Source organism: Mauremys mutica, chromosome 19 (genome assembly GCF_020497125.1).
Source record: "Mauremys mutica isolate MM-2020 ecotype Southern chromosome 19, ASM2049712v1, whole genome shotgun sequence".
Taxonomy (NCBI): domain Eukaryota; kingdom Metazoa; phylum Chordata; order Testudines; family Geoemydidae; genus Mauremys; species Mauremys mutica.
In genome coordinates, this window is record NC_059090.1 from 14,987,999 (window position 1) to 15,009,731 (window position 21,733).

At 48.6% G+C, this 21,733-nt stretch overlaps 1 protein-coding gene across 1 annotated transcript in view; it reads left to right on the plus strand.

The window, feature by feature from the left end:
- Positions 1-214: 214 nt before the first annotated feature.
- The window catches only part of SMTNL2 (smoothelin like 2), a 48,449-nt gene continuing 26,930 nt past the window's right edge, over positions 215-21,733 (plus strand). The window contains exon 1 of the mRNA XM_044994115.1: positions 215-1,166. Within this exon, the coding sequence (XP_044850050.1) occupies positions 777-1,166 (390 nt within the window). The 5' untranslated portion in view covers positions 215-776. The remainder of the gene's footprint in view (positions 1,167-21,733) is intronic.

Consider the following 21,733-nt stretch of genomic DNA (forward strand, 5'->3'; position numbering starts at 1 on the left):
GGAGCGATAAGGAATGTTTACTTTGGCAGCAGCATCCAAGCAACACAGGAAAGACCAGATATGCAACCCCCTGCTCAGTCCTCTCCCCTGGCTCCCCCTCATTCCTAGCCACCTCCTCCCACAGCTCCCGCCCCACCCAGAGCTTTTCCCTTCTGATCCTCCCTCCCCACCCAGCCTGCCTCTCTCTCCCCTTGTCCCTTCCCCTCCTCCCGCCCCAGAGCATCTCCCCTGCAGCTGCACAGCTCCTCCAGTGCCTGTCCCCCTGCGAGAGCTGTTGACAGAGCCAAGCAGCCCTCTGGCAGCTGCGAACAAGCCAGCCCCCCTCTCCACCCCTTTGCACTGTCCCCTCCTGAAATTGCATCTCCTCCTTGGAGGAGCCGGAGAGAGACACACAGCCAGCCCCGCTGCTCAGCCAGCTCCGCTCTCGCTCCCGGCCCTCCCTCCTTTGCTTTTCTGGGCAGAGCTGCAGGGCTGGAGCAGCCTTGCCCGTCCTAGGGCACCCCCGGAGAATGCACAGAGCCAGCTGAGCGTGCGACTGCTCCGGGCAGGAGGCTGCCCTGCAGCAAGGACTGGGGGGCTTTCCTTCACCCAGTGTTTCTCAACCTTTTTGATACCAGGGACTGGCTTGCTGCCTTCCTAAACTGTGTCAGGGAGATCTCAGGGACCGGTGCCAGGACCCTCCGGCTTTGGAGTGGGGTGTCCTGCGTTCGCAGCCCCCCAGCCTCGCCGGCTGGGAGTTTGCCCGGAGCCCGGCCAGAGTCCCCGGCCCCCCCAACATGGACACGGTGGCCAGCGACATCGCGGACCTCAGCAGCCAGGACGCGCAGAGCGTGTGCGAGGCGCTGGGGCGCTATGAGGACACGCTGCGGGGCGCCGTGCGGGAGATCCACGTGGACATCCAGGTCTTCAAGCAAGGGGTGGACCGGCAAGTGGACGAGGTGCTGCGCCTGGCCAGCCCGCTGGCCCGCACCGTCGCCGAGCTGCAGCAGGAGAACCAGCGGCTGCGAGCGCAGGTGGAGCGCCTGGCCAGGCAGGTGGAAGCCCTCAGCAGGTCAGCGGGGCTGCCGGACAGCTGGGCTGCGGAGGGGCCCGGCTCTCCTGGAGCTGGCACAAGGCTGGCCAGGTTCTCCAGTCATGCCACCTTATCCATGACGGGCAAGAGCCAGGTAAGCACTGCCAGGAGCGGGGACCTGTGCTCGGGTGTCCCCTTCGGGGTGGCTGGGCATTGCAGGGTGCTTGGGAGGCAGGGGCACCTACCCCCAACTGGGGAGCACCCGTGCACAGGAGGGACTAATCCAGGCATTTTAAATAATCTCACAGAACATTTGGTAGACTTAGCCCGTTTGTGAACAGGCCTGATCAGAGATTTCACTCCCTTTAACAAAAAATCAACTGGCAAGGCCAGATCAAGGATCGTGCAAAGGTCCTGCCTCCGCAACACCCTGTTTGAAATCTGGTGATGTTACTCTCCGAGGTCTCTCTGAACAGAAGCTCATCTCAAGATGGTTTCTCTCTCTGCTAGTTCCCGTCCATAAATGGTTTTAAAACAAAATCATTGGTCTTTATGCATGTGGGGCCAGATCCCCAGGAGTTATAAATTGGCATAACTCCATTGAATCAGGCCCCTGGGGTCAAAGGGGGCTGTCTGAATGAGGAAAGACGTGGGAGAGCCATGGCTATATATCTAAGGCTCTCGCGCTTGCCCAAGGAAACTGTGTGTGCCCCTTGGCGTGCTCCAAAGGCAAAACGAAGCCCTCTCTTCAGGAGCCTTTTTATGAGCAACAATTGAATTCCTCCCTGTCGGGGTGATTTAGTGATCTCCAGAAGGGGGAGTCCCTGGGCACCCACCCCCCTGCAGGCCAGTGCTATGGCTCGGAGAATGGGCCCTGGAGGATAAGGCTGTTACGCTGTCATTCCAAGGTCATAAACGTGCAAGAGCAGATAAGAGTGCTTTCTCAGTAGCTTGGTCCAGGGAAACCTCACAGAGTTGAGCAGAAACTCTGCCCGAAACATGATACCCAGACAAATTGTTTATTACAGTACAAAGAACAGAGGGTCAGGGACAGCCCCTACCACCTGGAGGTCGCAGTCAGACAATGGGCACCTTTCCCACCCCCTCAGGGCCCCCATGTCGGTCACAAGGATCACCTGATGCCCAATAGATTATGCAGGGGCCAGGGAAGGGAGTTTGAGTCAGTGGAGAAGCACAAAACTGTTCTGAGGTAACTGAGGCTCTGGATCAGTGCCTGAGTGAATCCTAACCCTATTTAAAGGGCCTTTGGCTGGGAACAGTTGAGAGCTTTTTAAAGAGCTTGACCATGGGCCAGTGTCAGCGTCACGGCCTCCTGCAGAGCGATCTGTAGGGTGAGCTGGATATCAAGTGACTGTACTGGACTGAGCTGAGCCAAGACTGTTTTATGGGGCAGTTTCATTTGTTGCAATCTTCCAAAGGCATCGCCCTAGGAAGATCTGCTCACTCGTCGCAGTCTCACTGCAACTCATTTCATGCTTCCACAAAGGTCCAACAAGCCCAGTTGCTACAACTAACTCCCAAAATGCGTGGTCAGACTTCACTCTGTCCTTAGGGAAATCTCTCGTTCAAGATCATGGAGATTTTCTTATCAACTAGATCAGTGGTTTTCAAACTGCAGGTCATGACCCAGTACTGGTGAGCATTGCTGGAAGGCACTGGGTCGCGGCCGCTCTGGTCAGCGCCACCGACTAGGCCGTTAAAAGTCCCATTGGCGGTGCTGCCCAGCTAAGGCAGGCTAGTTCCTACCTGTCTGACACCGCGCTGCGCCCTGGAAGCGGCCAGCAGCAGGTCTGGCTCCGGGGTTGTGGGGGCCACAGGGCTCTGTGTGCTGCCCCCACCCCAAGCACCAGCTCCACACTCCCATTGGCTAGGAACCGGCCAATGGGAGCAAGGGGAGTGGTGCCTGCAGGCAAGAGCCACGCGGAGCCGCTTGTGTGCTTCTGCCTAGGAGCCGGACCTGCTGCCAGCTGCTTCTGGGGCACACCATGGTCTGCGGTGCCAGGACAGGTAGGAAGCCTGCCTTAGCTCCCCCACTGCGCCGCTGACAGGGAGCCGCCGGAGGTAAGCCCGCATCCCAACCCTGCGCCCCAACCCCCTGTCCCAGCCCTGAGCTCTCTCACCCCCAAACATGGAGCCTGCTCCTGCAACCCAAACCCCTCATCCCCAGCCCCATCCCAGAGCCCTCACCCCCCCACCCCTATCTCCTGCCCCAGCCCTGAGCCACACCAAACCTGGAGCCCCCTCCTGCACCCCAAACCCCTCATCCCTGGCCCCACCCCAGAGCCTGCACCCCCATCCCAGAGCACTGACCCCCTCCCACACCCCAAACCCTTGCCCCAGCTCAGAGCCCACACCCTGAACCCCTCATTCCTGGCCCCACCCCTGCACCCTAACCCTCTGTCCCCCCCAGCGCTGAGCCCCTCCCACATCCCAAACTCCTCATCCCCATCTCCATTGGGTTGTGGGCAGCAACAATTTTCTTTAACTGGGTCGCCAGAAAAAAAGTTTGAAAACCACTGGACTAGAGAAGTGCTTAAGGATTGGGCCTGTTGTACGTACATAACAAATCTCACAGCTCCTGACCCAAAGCCCACGCAGGTCAATGGGAATCTTTCCACTGAGTCCAGAGGATTTCAGGTCAGGACTATAGACCAGAAAGAGAGAGCTCAGCTAAACTCAGCATCGTTAACCCCCACTATTAAAAATATAAATCACAAGATTTAATAAATAAATAAATAAAAATTTGCCACCTGGTTTTTGAACACTTGGGTCACGTTTTCAAGCTTTTGTCTACAGCCCTGGGAACCAGACGCTTCCTTTTTATTAAAGGCCAACTGAGATTCTTATGTAATCAACATGACTCCCAGAGCTAAGGCTTCATACATCACAAGACTTGCAATGAAACCAAACCAAACCCCCACACATAGGTAATGCGGGCAGCTAGAAACAATTTTTAAAAAGTCTCATGGCTGTTTAGTAAAGAGGAGGGATAGCTCAGTGGTTTGAGCATTGGCCTGTTAAACCCAGGCTTGTGAGTTTAGTCCTTGAGGGGGCCACTTAGGGATCAGGGGCAAAAATCAGTATTTGGTCCTGCTAGTGAAGGCAGGGGGCTGGGCTTAATAACCTTTCGGTTCTATGAGAGGGGTAAATCTCCATGTATTATTAAGAACCACATCCAACAGATGCAAGTATGCTACTAGGAAGCCCTCAGATACTCTACCCAGCACCAGGCTATCATTCACTGCCTGGCTAGAACAGACCAATATATGTTCTAGTTACAGTTCCATTATAATTAGCAACATTCCCTTTGCAATCCATCCTTTGGTGTTGAATCAGTGGCGATATCTCCAGTTCACTAGGGCTGCGCCTGATATCCGGGCAGCAGTGGCCTGACTCTTGTTCGTGAACTATGTTATGCAATATGATATAAGCAAATAGAAAAGAGTTGGGGGTAGTTCATATATTTTCTTTGACGGAGAAGTAGCTACTATTATTGTGGGACATGAGTCCTGGGGTGAAATTCTGGCCCCATTGACTTCACCTCCAGAGTAGGGAAAAGAAACACAAGAATACCAAAAATTGATACACTGCTGTATGTATGCATGTATTTCTGGGTCCAATCCTGCTCACAAATAAGGATGAGAATAGTTCAGAGAAAAAGAATGGTCCAGTGATTCAGGTGCTAGTCTAGCACTCAAGACCTTGGCACAAGTCCTTGCTCTGCCACAGACTTCCTTTGTGACCCTGGGCAAGTCATTTAATCCCTCATCTGTAAAACTGGAATAGCAGCACTTTCCTACCTCATAGGAGTATTGTAAGGCTCAGTATAAAGATTGTGAAGTGCTCAGATACTGTGGTAATGGGGCCATAAACAGACCATGTCCACTGAAGTCAGTAGAAATATTTCACTTCAATGGGCAATGGATTGGGTGCTCTGACACTAGCTACCCTCTCTGCCTCAGTTTCCCCATCTTTGAAATTGGGGATGGTGGGGAATTGAGATTTAAGCATTTTCTTAATGTAGGAAAGGAGTAAATAGAAGTGTGCAAAACACATCTTAAAGTGCAAAGCTGTGCAAATCTTTTCCTGTACATTGTTATGAATTAAAAATAGGAAATGTTCACAATTCACTAAAGAACAAGGATGCTTTAAAAAGCAAAAATTGGCTCATTTTCAAACAAAAAACGGCTTTGCATCCAGTAACGTGTAAATGATCTTTTTGCATATGTGATGTTAATACCAGGCTTCTTTGAACACAGTTCTGCAAAATTAAAATATTGCATTTTTCGTGTTATTACTATTAGGCGCTACTGTCATGGCATTCATGACTAAAAGACCCAGTTGAGAAAAAGGGCCCATTGTGCTGGGTACTGGACGTAGACACAGTAAGGGGCAGTCCCCGTCCCAAAGAGGTTAGTTTAAAGGGAGAAGATAGAGATCAAGTGACTTGCCCAACGTTACACAGCAACCTAGTGGCAGGGCCATGTCTCCCAAATCCCAGTGCAGGGCCGTATGTAATTCACCGTGCTGCCTCACAGCTCTATTTCTCCCTCTTTAGTAAGTTGCCTAGCAGAAGAAACCCACCCTGTTTATTTCTCTGATGGAAGCTTTCTTCTCCTGGCATCACACTCCTCTGTTCTGCTGGCTCTTTAATTTGCCACGTGCATGTGAGAATCGAATTTAACCCTCTGAGCACCGCCAAAATGCAAGGTCGGGCCCATCATTTTGTATTTTCCAAAGAAGATGGTGGAAACTTACACCAGAAGCGTCTTGGGCTTCCATTATTTACAGTAGTACAGCTTCCCCGATCCCAGCTGCATGTTAATCTGCAGTGCATGCTGCTAGTGCTATGAAAATGGGGTTGGATTTCTTAGCTTCAGCTCACCGCAGGTCACTGGTTCTGTACTATGTTTCAGACAGCTCTTGGCCTGAGCTGTCATTCCCAGTTACCAGTGATGTCATTCAGAGCAGCTGGCTTTGCAGAGCCCCTGGGGAGAGGTGAGAAAGCACTTACAGCTGGAGCTACCTCGAGCAGCTCTAAAAGACAACAAAAGGATTGAATTTACACCAATATGATGGATGGCTTTGACTTGTGCAGGGATGAGCGTGCCTGGTATGTTTCCGTAGTGCACGCTGGCTGCTGAAGTCTTGGGGGAACAGCTGGAGGATACCAATTGTTGAAAGTGATTTTTAGGGGGTCAGTTTCCTTTTTAAGCATGCACATCACCGGAGACCAACACAAACCCTCTGTGGAGTACTGCTCGTATCAGCAGTTCGGTGGAAATGCCTCCAAAAGAGTCCCCCCTCCTGTGTTGGTATGTCTACGCTGCAGCTGGAGTTGTGACTGCAGCGGGTGTGGGCACACAACACACACACACAAGCTTTCATCCAGCTACTGCAGCTAAAAATAGTAGCAACGCCACACTAGCATAGAGCCCTGGCAGGCAGGCAGGCAATGGGTATGTGCCCAGGGTTCTAGGTGGGCGTGTCCAGTCCATGCCAACATCTGCGCCGGTGCAATTTCACTGCTATTTTTAGTGGCGCTAGCTAGGTTAAAGCTGTGTGGGGATGCTTAGACGAGCTGCAATCACTCCTCTGAATACAGTGCAGACCTACCGGAAAGGTGAAATCCTGGCCCCACTGACATCAGTAGGGAGTTTGCTATTGACTTCAATACGACCATGATTTCACGCTCTGATCTCATTCACCAGCCCTGGTGGAGAGGGAAGGAAAAAGAACGAGTTTCTATGTGAATGAAAAGTTAACATAGGCCAGATTTTCAAACATGGGACCCTAACAGGAGCCTGTCCATTTTAGGTGCTTCCAGACCAATATGATTATTCAAATGAAGGATTAAGGTTCCCATGTCTGGAAACTCCCCCTTCAAACAGAACATCCACAGCACCGCTGACATACCGGTACTACCTTTTATTTAGGGTGATTTTTGGTTGCTCTGTTCTAGTGATGAACAGAACCGTATGTATCCAGTTTCAGATTCTGGCATGTAAAGGTGCCCATTGCAAGAGGACATTGTTCTTGTGTCCATATAAGCTCGAAAGAGGAGCCTGTACCAAAACCGCTATGAAAGGCACCGTCCTTTACCCTGCTTGAATCCATCACATGCACATATGTGTGCACAGAATTAGTGCATGAACACAGCCCTCAGCCTGGGGTTCCTTGACAGCAGTTGAAGTAACTGTGGGAAGAAAGCTAGGCTGTACTTGGTTTTTCTCCAAGGCCTCTCTGTCTCAGACTTTAGTTTCCTCTCCCGGAAGAGTCACTCACCTCCCAGGTGGAGTTAATGAGCAACACCTACCACAGTGAGTCAACAGGAATTCTGTGTTGGACACTTTACAAAGTGGATCAACAGAAGAACCTGCCACGATAGCTCAGCCCCTGAACTGCATACCTGTGAGCTCTGGGGAAGTTCCCATCTAGAGTGACACACCCACGAAAGCTCATGCTCCAAAATGTCTGTTAGTCTATAAGGTGCCACAAGACACTTTGCTGCTTTTACACTCCCAACGGTTGGGAAAATTCAGGTTTGAACTTGTTAGACCCGTTCTTCAAAAGTGTGATCATGTCTGTCACCTCCAGATTTTGGTTCTTCACTTCCCACTGCAGGATCAGGCAGGATTCTAGAGCTGGTTGAAGTGTTTCAACCAAACACAAGTTTCCTGCCCCAAAATGGAGTTTTATCTAAACCAAAACCTTCCACAGGAAAAATGTTAGGACTTGTTTTTCCAACTTAAAGTTTTCCAAAAATATTAAATTTGTTTCTCCTTTTTTCCTGTCTCCCTCCACCCCCAGCACAATAAAACGAATAAGTGACAGAGAAAAGAGAAAAATGAAACTCTGCAACTCTAGCTTTTCAGAAGCTGAGGAAGTTTTGAAAATTTGGAAAGGAAAAAAGCAAAGACAAAGAGGAAAGCGAAAGATTCCAGACATACAGTCGCAGAGTGGGGGCCGCAGATTACCCCATATCTGCCTACTCTGGGGTTCTTACACCTTGCTCCTTCTGAAGCACCTGGTACCGACCACTGTGGGTGACAGCATCTTAGTTTAGATGGGCCTGGGGTCTGATCCAGTCTGGCAGTTCCTATGTGCCTAGTGCATTTAGTGCTAAGAAGTCGGGGGGACCCCAAACATCTGAAATTTTGATATCTATTTTTTGATAACTGAATCAAAACCAATGCTTCTGTTCAAATTATTTCAAAATTTTCCCATTAAAAAAAAAAGTCACTTTTTCAAAAAAGTTTAATTTTAATTTGAAACTGGGGGATGGGGGGGAAAAAGAACAGGTTGGAAATAAACAGGTTTTTCCAACCATCTCTATAGGAGACACTTGCAGGCACTTGGACTTCTTCTGCTACAAGACTTTTCTGGCTCCCCCCGCCCCCAACACCAATCCATTCACAACTTTGGGCTACCCAGAGAAAAATGAGCCAATGAGGTAGATCAATATAGCTCCCTTTGGCTCAGTTACTGCAAGGTAGTCCTATGCTGCAAATTGATGTGTTCCTGAAAAAAAATTAAAGATAAAATGATGAGTGAGCAAATGCAGCCATATACAGGGCCAGATTTAAGGGCAGAGGACCCAGGCAATAGCCTGGGGGTGCCAGGCTTGGAGTGCTGTTTTTGTTGTTAGTGACAAAAGGGAAAATAGGGAATACTTGAAACATGGTTCTTCAGACATTCTATGTGGATTCATTTTTCCCTAACCTCCTAAAATGTTCTGGACCTTAGTAGAATCTTGTGGAACCTTCCAGACTTTCTGAGAACTACATTTTCCTCAAACCTCCTAGAATGTTGTCAGCCCTGCCCTCACGGGTATATAAGGGGCAGGGCGTTGCCAGTCAGTCAGTGAGATATAAGAACAAAGTGAAGTGAGAGCCTAGCTGTGATTGTGAACCTTGTTTTATTGTGTAATTGTGAAAGTATACTTGTGTTTTAAGATTTGAAGAGTGTAAGTAGTGACTAGTAAAAGGTGCCACAGGATTCTTTGCTGCTTTTACAGATCCAGACTAACACGGCTACCCCTCTGATAGTAAAAGGACATATTTAATGAGATGCCAGAGATCTCTATCGAACCCCTATCTACACAATATAAAAGAAATACCGTTACTTCTTTTGCTACGCTTAACACAAAATGCGGATCATAGACTTTTGCTCTCCCTAATACCGTTTTACCCTGCAGAAAATAAAAGATGCTCCTGAAGAAGTCTTCAGGAGCCCAGTATCGGAAGCGAAAAGCTTAGTTGCAATCTAGTTTGCAGCAAGGGGCAAATTTGATGGGAAAAATATCTGAAACAGACCACCACACACTGGGCTTTAGGCAGTAGCGGTCGTCCCAGTGCAGAAGAAATTGAGGAATTTATTTGCTTAAATATGGCATGAATAAATACAGATTTACAGATCCTAGCGTGCAAACGTATCATCTTATCTGATAGGGATAAATCATGCATGCAAATCATGCCTTGGGAGGCCATTTCACAACTTTTGATGCAAGGCAGGGGAGGGGGCACCAAGCCGTTCCTTGCCTGCGGCCCCATTTGGTCAGGATGACCAATTGCTCCTGAGGTGTGAGCTGTCTGGGAGGAGTATTCAGAGTGGTCATTACGCAGTTGTCAGGCGGGGCTCCACAGCTTAAACTTAGTACACCAGACCCTCGCTAGAACGCGCATCTATATAGCGCGAATTGGCATATAACGCGGTCGCAGCCATGGATCCCAAATGTAGTGATTTTAATTGCAATTCATTTTAACGAAGTCCCCGCGTTAACGCGGTACTGTGCCTGGATCCCAAATCCCGCGTTCTAGCAAGGGTCCGGTGTATGTCCTGAGCTACCACGTCCTTGTTGCTTGTTCTCCTGCTTTCCTCAGAGAATTAGATTTTAAGCTCCTTGGAGTGGGGGCCCTGGGTGAAGGATTTCACCTCATGTCTTTATGTCTGTATGTTACAATCTCCTGCTCTTGTCTGGGGCCCTTTGGTGCGACTGCAATACAAGTAATAGAAAATGTGCAGATACAGGTACAGCAGCCCCATGACAAGACAGGAAGGATGACCAGAATCCATGCTCGATACACCTGAGCAACACCACTGAGAAGTCACTAACCCCCCTAGCCATCTATGTGGGGATTTGAGTCACTTGACCACCAAGGTTGTGGATTTCAGTGCACCTGATCTGTTCTCAAGTCCTGCTCGGCATTTGGAGCCAGCCTAGAACCTGGCACTGGAGCGCCGAGTAGTCCTCTGCCTGTGCTCCCCCATGCGGGGCTTACGTGGTACAGAGAGCCACGTCGGAGCCCATTACGTCAGGCTGAATGTCACCCTAACTGGATACAGGAGAGTATCTGGAGTTGGGAAGGAAGGCAGACGTGACTCCATCCATGTATTTTACAGCAGCTCATGTGTAATGCCTTTTTAGGTCTGCTGCATAGAGAGATTTATTGCACTGATTAGGCGGAGGGGGCAGAACCCTCCGAGCTAAAGCAGGTTTTCTGATAAGGCTGTGCATGTATTATTCCACTGCAGAAAGGCCGCATGCAAACAATGCCAGGTTTGGGTTCAGCTGGGGCATTAAACCGCAGCCTGCAGCAGGAACAATGCCCCAGTGTGTGCTGGGGAAGCACACCAGGCAAGCACAGCGGCTCTGCCACCTTGGAATAAAATACAAGGTGCACTCTTCCCTGTGGGACAAGCACGGCTGGCTGGCGTGCTGGGCCCTGGGATCACCATGTGGAGGGCATAGTGAGGCTGGCACTAGCTTATTGCGGCACCACTCTTATGCTCTAACTTTGTTTTGAGGGTTTAGTGTTCAAGGGTCTGTACCATCACCCATCGCTGCAGTACATGTTTGACCTCTGCTCTTCCTCCTTAGTGCACCTGAGCAGGGCTAGGTGCAACCAGGGGCGGCTCTAGCCATTTCGCCGCCCCAAGCACAGTGGCACGCCGCGGGGGGCGCTCTGCCGGCCGCCGGTCCCGCGGCTCTGGTGGACCTCCCGCAGACGTGCCTGCGGATGCTCCACCGAAGCCGCGGGACCAGCGGACCCTCCACACGCACGCCTGCGGGAGGTCCACCAGAGCCACCTGCCGCCCTCCCGGCGACCGGCAGAGCGCCCCCCGCGGCATGCCGCCCCAAGCACACGCTTGGCATGCTGGGGCCTGGAGCCGGCCCTGGGTGCAACTGACCCCATAGGGATAGACTCCACAACATGCTGAACGCCTCCTATGAAGCATTCAGTGCTTTTGACCCCCACCGACATAGACCGGGGTCAGTGGGCACTGACAGATGGTGCTAAGTACCATGCAGGATAGGGCCCTCATTGAAGGAGTCCGCAGTGTTTTGTTATAGGTAGTGTTGTTGCAGGAGTGCTCTATAAAACTGATCTCTGTCTCTCTCCCCTCACATAGGAGAGTAGTTATTAGATAAGGTATAACAGATAGCACTCAAGAAGATGCACTCTTACTTCTCTGCTGCCTTCAGAGCTGGGATCCCGACCAGCAGCCCGTTCTCCAGCTGCCCAGCTCTGAATGTGTGCAATAAAGTCCCCCCACCCCCCCAAAGCTCCCCAGTTTGAGAACTACTGATCTAGACCATCCCTGACAAGCGTTTGTCTAACCTCCTCCTAAAAACCTCCAGTGATGGAGTTTCCACACTCTTCCTCGGTGATTTGTTCCAATGCTTAGCCACCCTGACAGTTCAGAAGGGTTTTTTCTAACGTCTATTCTAAATCGCCTTCACTGCAATTGAAGTGTAGGTCTTTATATGCAATTCTTAAGTGTCAACTGGAGCTGGATGTTTTTATTCTTCTGCTTTAGGCTGTCGACACACTGCCACTTTCAGCGCTAAAACTTGAGTCGTTCAGGGGTGTGAAAAGACCCCCGCCCCCGCTAAGCGACAAAAGTTTTAGTGCTGAAAAGCGTCAGTGCAGACAGTGCTTTATCACCGGGAGCAAAGCTACCACTGCTCATTTGGGGTGGGTTTTTTTTTTTTTTAAATCCGCTGGGAGAGCTCTCCCCTGTGATAAAGCCGGTCTACGCTGCCCACATCACAGCGCTGCCGTGGCTGCACTGTAACCTGGTCAGTGTAGACAGACCCTTCATGCCTAATTTGAAGAAACTGATGCTCTAAAGTTCCATATATAAAGTGCAGATCTACTATGAACAGTGTTTGTGCTGACTTGGCACTTTATTCACCCAGACCTGCTCCCTGCATATATTTTGGATCTTATCTGTTTACTGGCCAAAACCAGTTTCATTACACTTACTCACCCTGCAGAGAAACACTGCTCTGGAAGAGCAAGCCAGGCTCCGTTTTGGCTTGTGCCTAGTCAGAGTGATTATCCAAGTTCCAATGGCAAAATCTTGATTTATCTCCCATTTGATAGAATCCATGCAAGGATTTGTTGAATTCAGTGATTAAGGCCTACCTGTGTACCGTTGGGAATTTGTGCAGAGATGTGACATCCATTTACCAATCAGAATGAGCTCTGGACATTAAGGACCTGATTCCTCACTCATTTACACCGCTGTAACTACTGCTTTCGGTAGCATTGCTCCACATGTACAGCCATATGAGGAAGTGGAGAATGAGCCCCCCAGTATTCACAGCCAAACTCTAATAACACTAAAATTAGATGCTGTGTAGCAAAGCTGGTTTATAAGGTTAGTTATTAAGAAACCTACAGATCTCCACTTGTTTGGCTCCTAGAACTCCTCCCATTCTGTTAGCTACACTAAACTGTTTAGTCCCTATAACATTCCTATTTGGATTTTTTTACAAATCCCTAGGATTTTCTTTTTGAAGGATATAGAATCATAGGGTTGGAAGGGACCTCAGGAGGTCATCTAGTCCAACCCCCTGCTCAAAACAGGACCAATCCCCAGATTTTTGCTCCAGTTCCCCAAATGGCCCCCTCAAGGATTGAACTCACAACCCTGGGTTTAGCAGGCCAATGCTCAAACCACTGAGCTATCCCTCCCCCACAATGTAACTGATTTGACACCAGTTTTCCAGTAGGAGTAACTCCACTGACTTCACTTCCCCTGAGAAAGGATACAGAATCATGGCCCATTAGTGTGTCTTCACAAACCAACCAAACCCTGCCCTTGCTTACACCACGCTAGTCATTCCAGCAAAATTCCTCCAGGTAGGGCCAAATTCTGCCCTCCTGTACCAGTGCTTATTTATTTCAATTACATTTGAAATGTTGCAGTGAATAATGAAAACAAAATGGTTTCCAGGGACCCTAAGACACTTGCTTAATAATGCAGCAAATGTCTGAATCCCATTTTCTGTACTTGAAGCCATCCAGGTACAAGTTTCTCTCTGGTTTTGCAGGCTGTTGGCCTGTCTCCAGATCACGGAGGATTAACACCACACCCAGAGTCTGCTCAGGCCCTTTCTTCAGGGCATGATGTACTAGTAGGACCAATAATCTTCAGCATACCCCAGAACAAACCACTTCAACATAAATCCAACAGCTAATTTCCCCCGACCCGTGGTCTTCCTTACCAGTTCTTCTAGAAAACACCTGCCAGCGAATTCCCATGTTCTAGAAACCATCCAATTCCTGGAGCTTCTCCTCTACCCACTCTTGCAGCTTTTACAGGAAACAAGAGCGCATCAGGAAATCAGCTGATCCCTTCCCAGCTGCTTCTGCTCACTCCCTCTGCTGTGCCCACACACCTGTTATTACAGGGGCACTGCCTCAGCACAGGGCTGGCTGGCTCCAGGGCCTCTCTCCTTCCTTTGGGGGGCAGACCACCCTGTTGCACTGATAAAAGAGTTAAATACTTGCGGTGAATTTGGTAAGAATCTTCCACCAATGTTTAAATTAAATTGTTTTGTGATAAAATCTGGCCATGTGGCTGAGTGATCTTTTGGGGCCCAATTCTTTCTGTTCCAAGGACCTGATCCTGCACCTTTTTTTGGCCCAGGAGTGAGGCTATGGAGGGGCACATTAGTAATGTGTTGGCAGCATTTGTCTGCACTCATTTGAGGGCCATTTGTCACGGCCCCCCTGCATTTGGCCCTAAAACCTTGGCGATGATAGAACGGCGTCAAGCAGTTCCCAGAATCTTTTCCCTCCGCATGCAGCTTGTTAGAAAGTTGCTTTCTTATTGCTGCACAAATTACTGCCTTGAGGGTGCACAGTCTTCTGAAGTGGGAGCCAGATCATTTAGATAACCTTGTGCAGTACACGCGCTAGCCAAGCTGTCTGGAATCTGTATACTCTGCACGGCAGGCGGTGGGTCGACCTGGCTTCAGTTACATGAGAAGTTACACCAGGTGTGAATTCGGCCCAGTGGGTGCTCTCTGTGTCTTTGCCGCCTCTCTCTCTCCAGATAACGTTGTTTGCCTTGTTCTCATTTTCTTTTCCAACCTGCCCCCCCACATTTTAGTACCATTTGTCTTTGCTTCAGCCCTTTCCTCACCTCACAGCTTTCCTTTTGTTGTTTTTCTTTCTCCAACAGTGGCAAGCCAGCCCCTTTCACCAGCACTGAATTTGCTAAGGTCCCTGTCCTGAAGGCAACATTTCTCAGGGGCTTGATTTTCAGAAGGGCGGATGAGCACCCTGAGCTCCTCCTGAAGTCAGCAGGAGCGGTGGGTGCTCAGCCCCTCTGAACATCGGGCCCATATTGATGTCGATGGAAACGTTGCCAGTGTCGGAAGTGCAAGATGGGGCCTGGAAAGGGGAAAAAATAATCTTCCCCCTGATCATTTTCAGGAACAAGTGACAGCCTCACCATGAAACCTCATAAAAGCAAATTTGACAAATCCAGATATGGTAAAACATTCTGGGCACGATCCTGCCCTCTGGCCCCAACCCAGCGAAGCACTTACATATATATGCAGTCTCGTTGACTTCAGTGGGACTAAGCATATGGTTGAAATTAAGCAAGGGCTTAAGTGCTTTGCTGGATTGGAGCGTGCTCAGCACCATGTGGGACTGAACATTTAGGCTCTTTTAGGAATCTTGCTCCCTCTGTGCCCTTATGGGTTAAACAGGCTGTTTGGGACAGGGCCTCTCTTTTTAATAAGGCTTTGTACAATGCCTGTAACAATGCTATGGGATTTCTAGTTAGATCACATTTGTGACGTATTGTGCACATGAAAAACCAGTTGGAAGATTGCAGTGTGAATCCATTGCAAGACTGCCTCTCTAAATACCTGTTTACTATTATTCTATGTCTAATCAAGATTTTCAAGCATGATTTTGCATGCCTCCATTTTTGGGTGGCCAACCTGAGACACCTTAAAAGGGGCTGATTTTCAGAAAGTGCTGAGCACCCCCCACTCTCTGAAAATCGAGCTGCTTTCAGTTGGGCAACCAGAATCGCTAATCACGTCTGAAAATCTGGGCAATTAGTAATCATTAATTATCTGGCAAATCCTGTGGCCCTCAAAGCAGGCAAGACATCCATTGAAGTCTATGGGCGTTTTAGTCAAGTAAGAGCTGCTGTTTTAAAGAAATTGAAATTTTTGGTCTGCTCTCATAGGTATGTTATGGGTAAATTAAAGCTATATTCAGAAAGCAAGGCAATAGGTTAGAGCTGTTATGTCTACACTGTGATAAAGACCTGCAGCCTGGCCTGGATCAGCTGACTCGGACTGCAAGGCAATCAAATTGCAATGTAGATGTCTCCCCCCTTGTGGGGGGTCTTAGAGCCCGGGCTCCAGCATGAGCCCAAACATCTACACTGCTATTTTTAGCCCCAGAGCCTGTGCCCCGAGAGCCGCAGTGAGCTGACCTGGGCTCCGAGACTCAGTGCCGTGGGTTTTTTATCACAGTGTAGACATACTTGGTGCGACTTCTCCTGAAAGAGAGAGCGCACATTGTGCAGTAAAAGCCTCGATGAGGTTGCATGGTAGGTCCATGAACTGTTAACTTGTACAATTGTATTTAACACCATGCAAATAATCCAGTATGGTGCAGTCAATAAAAACAACAGCTGTGCTTTTCTGCCTGCAGGAAACAAATCCAAGTGTCACTTACTAAAACCCTACAGCTCCCAGGGTTTAGCGCTAATGTTTTATCTTTGCATTTGCCATGTTGCTACCCTGGCAGCAAAGGCCACTTGCTTTCTGTTTTTCTACGTGTAGGAGGTTTCTGTGTATGAGTCCTGAGAATTGCTCCGCTGCTGAACATCAGGGGTCAAAACCTGGTTTCTGAGCCAAGCAAGATTTTATCTATGGATCCCATTACTGTTGGGATCACAATTACAAGTATTTCTCCTCCCAGTACCCCTGCAACATAGGGAAATATTTCTGTTATCCCAGTTTTACAGACGGGGTACTGCTGTGATGGTTAACTTGCTGTCTCGTGTGATAAAATCTGATCCGATGCTGTGATGATGCCTGTGCTTTGGGCACAGGAGCATGCTGCACTGAGGTTGCTAAGGTGCACGCTGCTGTCCTGCATTGATCGCTAGCTAGGGGAAAAGTGTTAACACCTGCCTAAGTAGCACTGCATGCAGTCAGAGAGGTGCTAATACAATTTCCCTTTTGCCAGTATGGGCTGTGTGAGGGGATTTCCTCTGTATTGCACACACTTGCCTGTTGTTTAATCCTCGCAGTTCCTCTTTATTCTGGTCAACAAAGCCTCTTGTCCTCAGAAGCCAGACGGAGCTATTTAAAGGAGAGACGGGCCAGTCCACACCTCTGTTTGATTGATTTGTGCACCTCTTTGATCCCGTCTCCCAGACTTGAATTGGAGCTGGTGTCAGTTCATTAACCTCCTGCCATTATATCTCCTGCTCTACCCAACTCTGGTTTTCCGTGACCTGAACAGTCTGATTCTTCCCAGTTCATCCATTTTCCAGTAAAAAGTATCCCCTGCAACAGTGGTTTTCAACCTTCTCAGACAACGGTTTGAGACTTGTCCCTTTCCCTTGCAGCCATCAGCCTACACGTGTGGCCACTTTCTGTTCAGTGAGCATTCTCCTCCCTGTGCTTACCTGGGGAATTGGCAGTCCGGCTGCCTGATCCATTTGGCACATTTCAACTCACCGTGGAATGTCAGCGTTTCCAAATGCCAGCTCACCCCAGCGTCCTTCCCAACATTCAAAGGGGTTCAGATTTGAGATGCCGGGTCTGGCCTGACCCTACCAGCTATTTTTCCTTATTTGCCATTATTTTCTCTGTTAACACCCCAGCATGAAACTCTTCTTGCCAATAGAAACTGCTGTCAGAGAACCAATAAGGGAAGCTGGTAATCACTCCAGATGTCTGTACCTCATTGCAAACTTGTAGCTACCAGAAAACGTGTTTCACGAGACAAACAGTGTCAATTTACGATGCTTCAGAATGAAGCTGAACATTGGTGTTAAAGGCCCACCAGGTGACAATGTTATGGGGCTGTGTAAGTGTTTTCATGTTAACTTAGCACTACTACCTTCGGCGATAAAGACTGAGATATTCAAAGCTACCCAGGGGATTTAGAGGCACAACTCTCATTAATTTTGGCATGAACCATGTGTCTAAGTTCCCCAGGCAGCATTTTAAAATCTCAGCTAGGTGCTTTCAACTGTATATTGAGTCTCGATAGCATATTGAAGGGGCCAGATTCATCTCTGGTGTAACTCCATTGAACTTCCAGGGAATTGTTTAGCTCATGATGGAATAGGCTGAGTACATCTGCGTGCTGACAGAAATCTAAACGAAGAAAATGGCAGGTCATTTATTTCTGATAGAAAGTATTGACAAGTGATTAATTTTAACTCCCATTATTTCACATACAAGTGCAAATAGACAAGTTTATGTCAGGGCTAGAGCTAATGTGAGTATTTCATTCAAGATAAAGATACCTTGCATGTATATAGGTTTCAGAGTGTTAGTCTGTATCAGCAAAAAGAACGAGGAGTTTATCGGATGCAGTGGGCTTTAACCCACGAAAGCTTTTGCTCAGATAAATTTGTTAGTCTCTCAGGTGCCACAAGTGCTCCTGTTCTTTTTGCATGTATATAGCACCTTTTCACAGAGGCTGTCTAAGAACTTTGCAAAGGTGGGTAAGTATGATTATCCTCATTTACAGGAGAAGAGATTAAGACAGAGAAGGTCAGATTCTGAGCTCAGTTAAACTGGGTGTACGCTGGCATAAATCCATTGTCTTCGGTGGATTGACTCCTGTTCTACATTGGTGAAATCAGAATCAGGTCCTGGGTGAATAAGTGTTTTGACCACAGCCATGTGATAAGCCAGGGGCTGAACTGGGAAAAGAACCCAGGTTTCCTGACTCTTCATCTCCATAGCAAACCACTCACCCTGCCTCTGAGCTACCTTGACTTCTGGGATAGTTTGTAAACTACCAGTTCTCGAGAACTACATCTGAAATCAGTTTTTTAAAGGCCACTTTTCAAAACTTCCCATAAAGAAAGAAATCAGATGCTAACTGGTTTCATAACATTTTTGCAGACTACCTCTATTTTTTAAGAAAAGATGTAATGTATAAATGTAGCAAGAACAGATGTCAAGTCTGGCCTCTTCTACATCCCTCAGAGGGGAATGCCCAAAGATATAGCCAGAGAGGAGGAACAAGAGGATACCAATATATAGTCACAGAGCTTTGTTTCATTCAGATTGCCATCCTTAAATCTGGTCATGCGATAAGATGAATATGGCATATGGGCAGAGAGAACACAGAACATAAAATAACTACCTACAGTCTGGAGCTCAGCCCTGGTCCTGCTTCTGCTATTAGAGCAGAAGCTTTTATCTTGCATACCCCTGCTTCTGCCAGTGATCTGGTTTCTTGGCACTAAACTTTTTATTTGACACCACAATGGACCCATATCTGGGGGCCTCTGTTGTGAAGGTGGAGAAGAATGTCATGTGTTTGAAGGATGATTTTAAAAGCAGGCTGCTGGAGCAACAGCAGGGCTGCCGAGGATCAGCTCCTTGTTGGGAAATCTGTTGCTGTTTGTCAGATTTTTTAATCTCTGCATTCCTCCTCTACTTACCTCTGATTGTTAGTGGAAGAAGAAGTCCTCTGTCCTTTCTCACTAATCATCTCTGACATGCCGGTGGTAACCCTATCGCTGATGATCTTTCTGTAGTGTTTGTAGTTGGGCTCCGCGCCTGTCTGAATAGGATAGTGAGTCTAAAAATGTAGCAACAGTGTTCTATTTGGATTCTGTTGTAGGAGAGTCCCCTTTCATCGTGTTTAACATGCCGTCCACCAAATGCATGGCAGCAACTTCATGAGTCACTCCAGTGTTCCTCCGGCGTGCGCCACATGCTTTCTGCACTCCAACTGGCAAAGAAGCTTGGCTGAGTCAGGGACCACGGTAACTCCTTGCTTGTATGTCCCTTCTCAGAAAGGCCTTGGGACAGCTGGCAGGGCTTTCTATTAAATACCAACTGGTGGCATCGGATGAGGAGCGCCTCTCCCACTGTTCCTCTTGCACCGTTGCAAAAGCCATGCTCAGGGAGATCTGTTTGCAAAGCATTGCCCACAAGGTGATGTGGGCTGGAGCTTCACCTGGTCAATATTTCCTGAACCAGATGGCCTAATTGTCATTTGCCATCCCTAACTCTGGTGACAGGGTACCTAGTTGGGCTGGCAGAAGATCAGCTTGTCTTGCATTTGCAGTTATTGAATGGTTTGCTGTAAAGAGATGGCTCTGTATGGGTAACCCAGTGAAATTTAATGACCAGTGATATATAGGAAGAACACTAGGCCACTAGTGGGCACGCAGCCCAGCAGGGTAATCTGCCAGCGGGCCGTGACACTGTTTATTTACATTGACCATCCACAGGCACAGCAGCCCACAGCTCCCAGTGGCCGCAGTTGGCCGTTCCCGGCTAATGGGAGCGGCAGGAAGCAGTGGCCAGCACATCCTGTGGCCCGCGCTGCTTCCTGCAGCTCCCATTGGCCGAGAACAGCGAACCGCAGCCGCTGGGCGCTGTGGGCGGCCGTACCTGCGGATGGTCAATGTAAACAAACTGTCTCGCAGCCCGCCAGCGGATTACCCTGACGGGCCATGTGTGGCCTGCAGGCTGCCCACCACGGCACTAGACCATCGAATGGTCCTTTCTGACCTTAAACACTATGAACTCTACATTCCCGTGTTTGCTACAGAAAACCTGGATAATACGTTTTTCTTCCCAACGTGCCATGTAGACCAATTGCCTTTTGTATATGGCATGCACGGTGTTTGATAAAACCAGATGGGGAAAGCCTGCAGGAGGAGTAAGGAATAAGCTTCCTGTTGATGTTGTCATGGAATCATAGGGTCAAGTTTAGCTCTCAGCTCCAAAATGGGAGAAACCCCACTGACCTAGGTGCGGTTTCTCCAGATTCACGTTGGAGCAGCTTAGAACAAAATTTGGCCTTGTGCTGGAAAAGAGCTAGTCCACCCCTCTGCCAGTGCAGGGTCGCGCCCTATTCTACACTTACTGCTGTTTTTGCCAGTCTAGCTTTAAAAAGGTGCCAAGAAATGGGCTTCTGTCTCATCTCTTGGGAGATCATTCCAAGGACAGTAGCAGTGCAAATACATTCACTGCCGAGGGCTTTTTCAAAGCTGCAGGGTCATTTGCTGCTGGAGAATATTAGTGTTATCTAATAGATCATTTCCTTTAATGGCTTCTTACTCTGACACAAGACTTAAGAGGGAATGACCATGTCACGCTTCTTCCTCGCCTGCTTGTGTTCCCCCCACCTCTTGTGCCTTTCCCCTTTTCTGTAGTATCAGTGATCTGCGATATGCCAGGCACAGAGGATGAATTCTCGGCACGGTTGAAATCCATGGGAGTTCTGCTGTTGTTTTCAGTGCCTGTTGCCCAGCAGTAAAGTGGGGATGATAACATTTTGCTACCTCACTGGGCTGCTGGGAAGCTCCTTTCATTAAAGTTTGCAAAGCACTTTGAGCTCCTCCGGCAGAAGCAGTTAGAGAAGTTCAAAGCACCATTATGCCATATCGCCAAAGCCAAATGTTCAAAAATCATGAGTCAACCCCCCCCCACAGTCATGAGATTTTCTAAAATATAACAAATGTTGGGTTCTTTTGATTTGCCCTCTGGTTTCTGAGCCTTGAGGCTGCCCTGAGGTCACATTTTCAAGCCTGTCTCTGCAACCACGAATGCTAGACACTTACCTTTTTCCAAGGGAAGCTCATACTGTCACTGAATCTTATGCCTCCAGGAGAGGGGCCTTTCATAAAAACACCAGCTACCAAGAGACTAACAATTGCATCACTAGAATTGGCAACAGGCAAAGAGAGATTACGGGATGCACCTAGGGGTGGAGTCAGGAATAGAACTCAGGAGCCTGAGCTTCTTCTCCTCTCCTGTAAGCAGGTCTTCTCTCCCACCCCCATCATTATTCTGTGCATCCCAGTAGCGCTCAGAGCCCCCAACCAACACCAGCACTCCATTGTCCAAGGGTCTGATTGACATACGTATGGCATATCAGAGACAGCCCCCAGGAACGGACGATCTAAATAGGCAAGACAGACCAAGGCAATATTGCTCTCCCCATGTCAGAGATGGGGAACTGAGACATGGAGAGGTTAAAGGCCAAAGTTTCAAAAGAGCCCAGGGATAGATTTTCAAGTGCTAAATGTTCAGAATTGCTCAGCTCCCAGTTAGGCGCCTAAATAGCAGTACTCTGCCTGGAGAGCACCAGAAATTGAAGCCAGATCTCCTGAATCCCAGATCACTATCTTAACCACAAAGCCAGCTTCTCCTTTAACACT